Here is an 8,069-nt window from a genome sequence, read left to right as displayed (position 1 = left end):
AGATTATCGCGTGCTTATATCAATCACTTGTAAAGAGAAGATTTGAGTGGGGAGACTGTCAGATACCTGGACTATTGAACACATCATCAAGGCCACAAATGGGTGGGGCCCCTCCTTCACCTCTTAGATAGATAGAAGGACAAAGCCTAAGTTGAGTTTGCAGGAATGTGACCTGGAAGCAAAGCAGCAAGCAGGAGAGTCTGGTTGAAGAGAGATCTTCATTGGCTCCCAGTACGTTTCCGAGCACAATTCAAAGTGTTGGTGCTGACCTTTAAAACCCTAAATGGCTTCGGTCCTGTATACCTGAAGGAGCGTCTCCACCCCCATCGTTCACCCTGGACACTGAGATCCAGTGCCAAGGGCCTTCTGGCGGTTCCCTCATTGTGAGAAGTGAGGTTACAGGGAACCAGGCAGAGGGCCTTCTCGGTAGTGGCGCCCTCCCATCAGATGTCAAGGAAATAAGCAGCTATCCTATGGAACGCCCTCCCATCAGATGTCAAGGAAATAAGCAGCTATCCTATTTTTAAAAGACATCTGAAGGCAGCCCTGTTTAGGGAAGTTTTTAATATTTAATGCTGTATTGTTTTTAACACTTGATTGGGAGACACCCAGAGTGGCTGGAGAAACTCAGCCAGATAGGCGGGGTATAAATAATAAATTATTATTATTATTATTATTATTATTAATGATTATTTATACTGTGAACTCCTCCATCATAGGCTCAGGTTGTATATAAGTAAACCATATATCCTAATGACACCACAGCCTCCTCCGTGTCTTAATCCCAGAAGGAAACACGAATCCTAGGTAAGCAGCAGGAACCCCTGACATCTGTCACTGCGTGCAACCGTGCAATGAATTTTATTTAAACGAATAGTGTGGATCTGCCCTCTCTCCGACACACACACTTCCTCCATCTTACTGCCACTGTGGAAGATGACTTGACAGCCTTTCTCATTGACGAGGCAGGCTTTCCCTTCATGAGTTGGCCTCTTCTCATTCAGGCTGCAGTCCTCAGAAAGTCTTGACATGGGCAGTTGGAAAGGAGCCGGGTGGAGCGGAAGGGCTGTGGAAGTTGCTCTCTGGGTTGAATAATGAACCTCGCCACAGGGAGCGGGAGAAGAAGTGTGTCTGGGACCCGTTCAGCACCCACAAGCCACCCCAAAGATGCCCAAGAGTCTGTTTATGAGCTGAGTCTGAGCCCCTCTCACCACCATGCCTCCTGCAGTCCATAAACAGCACCTGAGGATCAAATGTTGTACACATTTACCATTGAATTTAGTGAGGTTCAGTTCTGAGTAGACTGGTATAGGATTATATACCTGAAGGAGCATCTCCACCCATATTGTTTAGCCCAGACACTGAGGTCCAGCTCCAAGGGGCTTCTGGTGGTTCCCTCACTGCGAGAAGTGAAGCTACAGGGAGCCAGGCAGAGGGGCTTCTCGGTAGTGGCACCTGCCCTGTGGAACGCCCTCCCATCAGATGTCAAGGAAATAAACAACTACCTGACTTTTAGAAAACATCTGAAGGCAGTTCTGTTTAGGGAAGTTTTTAATGTTTGATGTTTTATCATGTTTTTAATATTCTGTTGGGACCTGCCCAGAGTGGCTGGGATGGCCTGGCCAGATGAGCGGGGTATAAGTAATTAGTATTATTATTTTGTTCCTGTTTTCCAGATACAGTTCCTAATTTCTGGCACTGGTACCTCATAAATCACTGCCCACATCTTGCCTTTGTGGAAGGTTTTGGTGGTTGCCTTTTCAATTATCTTTGTCAAGGAGCACTTCCTGTGCCTGCAATTATCATTTCTGATAGTCAACCCCCTCCTTATGTTTCTAGATGGGGTAGCTTAGTTGGTAAGACTCTTCATCTCAGAGTTGCAGGTTCGAGCCCCACGTTGGGCAAAAGATTCTTGCATTGCAGGGGGTTGGACTAGATGACCCTCGTGGTCCCTTCCAACTCGATGGTTCTATGAGTCTCTCAGGGGGAGGGCTGATGTGTCTTGGCTTGAGCCCACCTAGAAGCAAAGAGTGGGCTTATCTGTGGAAGGCTGCACAAAGACCCTTATGGGATGCCAACGGAACACAGACAAAAATGGTTGTGGTTTTGTGTAGGTGGAGTTGAATTTTGTGGGAAACTGAGGGTCAAGTCATGAAGCAAACAGAGTGAACTTGGGCAACTGGTCAGACTGGGTTTTCTCTCTTCTCATCTCATATACAGAGGGGTACCTAGGCTCCCCTGCACCCTTGGCAAGGAGATGTATCAGTGCCCCCTGCTCACAAGAAAATAACAGTGGTATTTGACTCCTACTAAGCTGGCAAAAGGACGCGGGTGGCGCTGTGGGTAAAAGCTTCAGCGCCTAGGGCTTGCCGATCGAGAGGTCGGCGGTTCGAATCCCCGCAGCGGGGTGCGCTCCCGCTGCTCGGTCCCAGCGCCTGCCAACCTAGCAGTTCGAAAGCACCCCCGGGTGCAAGTAGATAAATAGGTACCGCTTACCAGCGGGAAGGTAAACGGCGTTCCGTGTGCTGCGCTGGCTCGCCAGATGCAGCTTTGTCACGCTGGCCATGTGACCCGGAAGTGTCTCCGGACAGCGCTGGCCCCTGGCCTATAGAGTGAGATGGGCGCACAAACCCCAGAGTCTGTCAAGACTGGCCCGTTCGGGCAGGGGTACCTTTACCTTTACCTTTAAGCTGGCAAAAATGTATAGCACAAATGTCTGTTGGAAATGTAAAGAAAAAGAAGGTACTTTTTATCATATGTGGTGGACTTGTAAGGTGGTAAAAGCTTTTTGGGAAACGATATACAGTGGTACCTCGGGTTAAGTACTTAATTTGTTCCGGAGGTCTGTTCTTTACCTGAAACTGTTCTTAACCTGAAGCACCATTTTAGCTAATAGGGCCTCCTGCTGCTGCCACGCTGCCGGAGCACGATTTCTGTTCTCAACTTGAAGCAAAGTTCTTAACCTGAAGCACTATTTCTGGGTTAACGGAGTCTGTAACCTGAAGCGTATGTAACCTGAAGTGTATGTAACCCGAGGTACCAGTGTACAATGAAATGAAAAAAAAATGTCTAAAATAACCTTTGTTAAAAAAACCCCAGAAGCTTTCTTATTAGGAATTACAGGTACCGATATCCCAAAGGACCAGAAAAAGACTTTTTATGTATGGAACAACAGCTGTTTAGATGCTACTAGCCCAGAGATGGAAAGAAGACAAAGTCCCTACCAGAGAAGAATGGCAAACTAAGCTGATGGACCATGATAAAATGGCAAAGCTGACTAGAAAACTCAGGAATCAAGAGGATAAAAACTTTACAAAAGAATGGGGAAAATGTATAAGCTATTTAAAAGACCACTCTGTAAGCTGATGGAAACATTGGCAGGATTTTGATTTCACTTGTAGTGTAACAATTACCATGGAAAATATAGATTGATATAATACTTACAGTTTGGAAGAAGATGCAGTTTTAAATGATTAAAACGGGACTCGGGGGGGGGGAGTCCGGTTATATTTTTGAATTTTTTATAATTTTGTATTGTAAAATCAAATAAAAATGATTTCAAAAAAGAAAAGGACAAAGTTCAATAACCACCAATGACTCTTAAACTGGGCATTTAACAGCACCATCCTATAAATGTCTAGTCTAGCCCTCCAGGACTTCCGACTGGGACATTACCAATTTGCTCCGCTGGTTCTGCCCTCTTCCCCAGTTTGTGGAATCACGAGCTGCTCAGGCAGAGATAGCAGTGGCACAGCTTTATTGGCACAGACACGCAAGAGGAACGGGTCTGGACATTTACAAAATGCTCAAAACCTATTTAGAATCTGCATCGCTGCCTCTTCCTTCCCCGCCTGGATTGGCCTGGGAAATGGGTCCCTTAGGCCTCTCCTTCCAAGTCCTCGGAGCTTCGCCGTCCAAAGTCCATCCAGCTGGGGTAATGAGCCTCTGGGTCCTGCACCCTGCCAGCAAATTCTGCAGTTGGGGAAGAGACACGGTGCGATTAACTTGAAGGCAGGTGGTGGATTGGCAAAACCTGTCCTCAATCTCAGTCCTGCCAGCCCACTCTCTGTAGATCATCAAGAGCTGGTGGGGTCTACTGGAGTTTTCCTCCTAGGGCTAATAGCAGCTTCAGGGCAAGGGATTTACCGTATTTTTTGCACCATAACACTCACTTTTTTCCTCCTAAAAAGTAAGAGGAAATGTCTGTGCGTGTTATGGAGGGAATGCCTACGGGTGGCATGCCTACGGATTTTCCTCCTCTAAAAACTACGTGCGTGTTATGGTTGGGTGCGTGTTATAGAGCGAAAAATATGGTACATCAAGACCCTGGCAGGGCGGGGAGATGGCTGGGGAAAAAAACCCCTCCCTGTCTCTGCCTCCAGCATCCCCAGTTCTGACTGCCTACCCTCTGCTGTCATTTTAAAACGAAGCGAGTTAGTCACATTCAGTTCATTAATACAATGTACCGTTTTCTCTCTCGCAATTTGGAGGCAATTCCACTACCAATGGAGACCACAAAGTACTTCTTTGGCATCCCGAGTTTCCAAAAGTTAGAGGTTTTAAATTGTGCTCTCAGAGCAGTATGGAAACACTTGAAAACCACCCAGACAGTTTAAAGATTGAAGCCAGGGAGTGGTTTGCCTGTGACTCTCCAGATCTTTTTGGGAGTATGGTTCCCATCATCTCCCCATGTTGACTGAGGCTGATGGGAGTCCAAACAGCAGAGGACCACAGGTCTGTCACTCCTGGTCCAATCAATAGGGAGGCAGGTTTACATTCAGATTGGAGTGTCCCCACTTGGCTCACTTCAAATCTGCCTTCCCTGTCCAGGGTTGAGGACTGGGGGGGGGGGGAATGGCAGGGCAAATTTGAATCAGAAGCTCTCTGCTGATTGCACAGTACTGATTGGCAGCACCCTCTAAACCGAGAAACCTCTTCCTTCATCCTGTAGCGGGTTTTGCATTTAACACTTTAAGCCCCCCCCTTAAAACTAATGCTGGGTGAGTGAATGCATGAATATTCATAACATACTTGCAAGTATTAAATACCATGCATGTGGGGAGGAGCAAGACGGAGGGCTGAGCAAATATTTTATTTAATGCTTCGCCTGTCGTTTCATTTGCACGGCCAGCTTGGCGGAGGGAGATGCACACCTGTTAGTTCTCTTCACACTTTGGGAGTGCCTCTCTCACTCTGAAGGAGCCCAGCCTTCCACTAAGATCATCTGGAAAGGTCTTACTGAGAATGCAAGAAGCATGTGTGTGTAGTTTCTCCTACCTGTACGGAGGTAAGGCAGGAACTGAGCGACCAAATCCTTCTGGTCCTCAGACAGATGTCCTGGCCACTCCCTGCGGATGGGACCGCCACTGCTGCTCCTCTGCATCTTCTCCTGTTGTGGTCCAGCCTTGGCTTGCCTGCTGAGCCTGCCACCCCCCTGATAGGATGTGGACACAGATCTTAAGAGGCTTGTGGCTATGAAGGTGGTCAGCAGCAGGCTGGTAAGTACCTTGGTGTGCATGCCTGGAACTTGGAAGATAGTAAGAAGAGGACTTTAGGGGGGGCGTTGCCCAGCATCAAATAAATTACAGAGCTGATTAAGTTCTATTGCATAGCCTGGGTTGCTGTTTACCTACCTTTCGTTAACCTAATGTACACATTCACGCCATCATGCATTTGCTAGCCTTTAAAGTCTAAACTAGTGGTTCCCAATTGGTGGTCTAAGGACCCACCAGTTGTAGCGCCAGCCAACCAGATGCCTGCAAGCAATTCAGGAGTGCAGCAGCGCTCTCTCTACTTGGCAGCCCCAGAAATTGGTGTTAAGAGGCACTGCCTTCAATACCGGAGGCAGCACACCTCTGCCATGATTCTAGTAGCCATTAGAATCATAGAATTGTTGGAAGGGACCCCAAGAGTTATTTAGTCCAAGCCCCTGCAATGCAGGAATCTCAACTAGAGCATCCATGGCAGATGGTCATCCAACCTCTGCTTAAACACCTCCAAGGAAGGAGAGTCCACAACCTTCCGATGGAGACGGTTCCATCGTCAAATAGTTCTTATTTGCCTTATTTCCATGTAGTTCCTCCAACCCCTTTTTAAAGCCACGTTGATGGCCATCAGAACAGATCTCCCAGTTTCAGCCTGCTCTCTGTGGAAGCATGCCCTTTTGCCTGTCCTGAATCTTTTAGATCTAGCATCTAAAAAACCCAATCTACTCACGAGTAGACTTCCCCAACTGGACGTCCTCCAGATGTCTTAGACTACAACTCCCATCAATCTCAGTGGATAGGTGTTAGAGTCCCAAACACCTGGATGGAACGTGGTTGGGGAAGGCATGACTCAAGGATTCCTTCTCCTTACCTGTCGGGAGTCCTCCGTCAGTGCTCTGCTTCTGTCTCAACAGGATTCTCTCTTCTTCTCCAAAGCAGCGAGGTGCCTTCTTAAAGGTTTGTTGGCTTGCTCCTCCTTCTTATGGAGAGAGCTCCTCCTACTCTCTTTTACATCAGCGGTACAGGATCAATTCCTGCGAGGGGGAGGGGATATCTTTCTGCCCATTCCTTCCCTATCTTTTATTGGCCACCAGTGAAAACTACTTTCCTGCAGCCGCTTAAAACTCAGATAAGCCGTTTTATTGAAACCCAGCATTCTGAGGACTGTTCAGCCTTCCCCAACGCAGTGCTCTCCAGATGTTGTTGGACTCCAGCTACCATCATCCCTTGCTGGCACTGCCAATGGTCAGGGATGATGGGAGTTGTATTCCAAACCATCTGGAGAGCACTGGGTGGGGAAGGCTGGTGTAAGGCAACTCAACAGGAGCTAGATTTCTTGGGGATCTGTTTTAAGGGGACACTGGGAGGTGGTAGCATAGGTCAAGCCCCTGTCTATCTTCTTAGAGTGATCATCCCCCAAGCCTCCTCAAATCTGTTTTTTTCCTTGGGTAGCTTTAAAAGAGGATATGCCTTTGAATACCAGTTGCTGTGAATCACAGGTCAACACACACCACAATTGCCTCATTACGTAAATCATGTTCAGAATACCACAACACAATACATTAAAGCAGTGAATCAAACAGTCCAGAATAAAACAAATTCAAGCTTCAAGGAAAATATTTCAAACCCTCCAGCTTGCAGGATTTCCACAGGTAAAAAGGTAAAGGACCCTTGGATGCTTAAGTCCAGTCAAAGGCAACGATGGAGTTGCGGTGCTCATCTTGTTTTCAGGCCGAGGGAGCTGGAATTTGTCCAGACAGCTTTCCGGGTCATGTGGCCAGCATGAGTAAATCGCTTCTGGCACAACAGAACATGGTGACGGAAACCAGAGTGCACAAAAATGCTGTTTACCTTCCTGCCACAGTGGTACCTATTAATCTACCTGCACTGGCATGCTTTCGAACTGCTAGGTTGGCAGGAGCTGGGGCAGATCAACAGGAGCTCACCCCGTCACAGGGTTTGAACCGGGGATTGATTGGCAAGCCCAAGAGGGTCAGTGGTTTAGACCACAGCACCACCTGCATCCCGTTTCCACAGACACCTGGCTGGCCACTTTGAGAACAGGATGCTGGACTATATGGGCCACTGACCTGATCCAGCCGTCTCATGTTATGTCCTTATGTGGAAAAAGTCCTGCAGCTGTATAGCTTTCTGAGCACATACAGATACATATGAACCAGTTTTGACAGAGAGGTAAACCTGACCTAGCAACTGTCTGAACATCACAACGAAGTCTTGGTGTTTGAGGAGGGAAGGAGACAGAATTTAAAAGGAAACCAAGGGTACTTGACAACAAAACACGCATTAAAATAGTTTATTATATAGAGCACATCAGCCATCACAATGCCACCGGAGGAGGTGGAGAACAATCTAACAGCGACGGAAAAGAAACCACACTCCACTAAAAGCATCTTTGAAGTCTTAAGTGGCAAGGAAGGACCTCAGCTGCAAATGCTCTCTGTGTAAAGATGAAGTTTGTTTTTCAGATGCAATCCTTTGATCATCCTCTTGCTGTTTCCTCCCATCTTCTTTGTGGAGCAAAAATACTTTGATGATGCATAGATAGATCATCTTAAAAAGTGT

General features: G+C 47.2%; 1 protein-coding gene across 2 annotated transcripts; it reads right to left on the bottom strand.

Moving 5' to 3' along the window:
* Positions 1 to 3,740: 3,740 nt before the first annotated feature.
* Positions 3,741 to 7,746, bottom strand: LOC309517843 (uncharacterized protein). Of its 2 annotated transcripts, none has more exons than XM_082197432.1 (3): positions 7,577 to 7,746; positions 5,278 to 5,526; positions 3,741 to 3,972 (listed from the first exon to the last, which is right to left on the bottom strand). In XM_082197432.1, the coding sequence occupies exons 2-3, from the start codon at positions 5,516 to 5,518 to the stop codon at positions 3,878 to 3,880; spliced, it is 336 nt and encodes a 111-aa protein (XP_082053558.1). In that variant the 5' UTR covers positions 5,519 to 5,526; positions 7,577 to 7,746; the 3' UTR covers positions 3,741 to 3,877. The 2 variants fall into 2 exon arrangements, with proteins under 2 accessions (XP_082053558.1, XP_082053559.1); XM_082197433.1 differs by lacking the exon at positions 7,577 to 7,746 and adding an exon at positions 6,358 to 6,526.
* Positions 7,747 to 8,069: the final 323 nt, after the last annotated feature.

This window comes from Podarcis vaucheri, assembly GCF_965113315.1.
Source record: "Podarcis vaucheri genome assembly, chromosome: 13".
Lineage (NCBI taxonomy): Eukaryota > Metazoa > Chordata > Lepidosauria > Squamata > Lacertidae > Podarcis > Podarcis vaucheri.
This window is presented reverse-complemented; position numbering and strand designations above follow the sequence as displayed.